This window comes from Leptonychotes weddellii, chromosome 11, assembly GCF_054177405.1.
Source record: "Leptonychotes weddellii isolate Sample4059 chromosome 11, ASM5417740v2, whole genome shotgun sequence".
NCBI classification, from domain to species: Eukaryota; Metazoa; Chordata; class Mammalia; order Carnivora; family Phocidae; genus Leptonychotes; species Leptonychotes weddellii.
In genome coordinates, this window is record NC_138379.1 from 44,468,529 (window position 1) to 44,469,490 (window position 962).

The 962-nt window shown below is 53.5% G+C and overlaps 1 protein-coding gene across 1 annotated transcript in view; it reads left to right on the top strand.

Annotated features, from left to right (window-relative positions):
- Positions 1–426: 426 nt before the first annotated feature.
- HPX (hemopexin) overlaps positions 427–962 on the top strand; it is an 8,896-nt gene continuing 8,360 nt past the window's right edge. The window contains exons 1-3 of the mRNA XM_081799433.1: positions 427–544; positions 692–756; positions 854–958. Of these exons, the coding sequence (XP_081655559.1) occupies positions 462–544; positions 692–756; positions 854–958 (253 nt within the window). The 5' untranslated portion in view covers positions 427–461. The remainder of the gene's footprint in view (positions 545–691; positions 757–853; positions 959–962) is intronic.

The following is a 962-nucleotide window of genomic DNA, read 5'->3' on the forward strand; positions in this document are numbered from 1 at the left end:
TCTAAGTGTGTTTGCTAAATAGATGTAAGTATCAGTGACTTTAGCTGTCTTAGAGCATGGCTCGACACTTAGTACACAAAAATGGTAGTTTCCTCTGCTTCTCTCCTCCCACATTGTAGAGGTAAATCCAACCACAGAAAGGTGATCCTCAATTAATCTACATCCTTCCTTGACCCGTCATCAAGGCGATGAGAGTCACAGGTGGGCTTCAGTGGCATGGGCTAGTTACCGCTCAAAAGTCATTGAAGGGGGATGGGGCCTCTTGCCGGGAAGAGTTCGTCCTGGACTCAGATTTCTGTCCAGACCCTGACCTTATTTGCACTGACGTAATCATCCAATATTGGCATAGTTCTGAGAGACAGGACTTGGACGATCAGCAGGCTCGTGGTGGGGGTGGTGCTGCCACCATCTCTATATAGGGAACTGAGCCAGGTGCCCAAGCTGTCCTGTGGCATCTCAGCATGGCTCGGGCATGGGGCACACCCATTGCACTGGGGTTGTTGGGCCTGTGGTGGTCTCTGGCTGTTGCCCACCCTCTTCCTCCGTGAGTGAAGCTGGAGCTGGGGAAGGACTGGGGACTGGGCTAGAGTAGCATAGGGCCAGTTTTTAGGCCGGGGCAAGTTTGAAGACAGGAGCTAAGGGAGAGGGATTGGGCCCAGTGGATCCAGACAACCATCTGTCTTCTCTCTAGGGACGGTACCCCTGGGAACAGGACCAAAGGTGGGAGCGAGACCAGAGTGAAACCAGACGTGACCGGTGAGGCCCTGACTCCCTGAGTCTGTCTGTCCGGCTATGTCTCTGCGTTATATTACCTGACTGGTCTTTTACTTGCATCTCCCCACCCCCACCCCAGAACTCTGCTTGGATGGCTGGAGCTTTGATGCTATCACCCTGGATGAACATGGGGCCATGCTGTTTTTTAAAGGTAGGAGGGGCTGGGGTTGGGGCGTTTGGGACGGCAG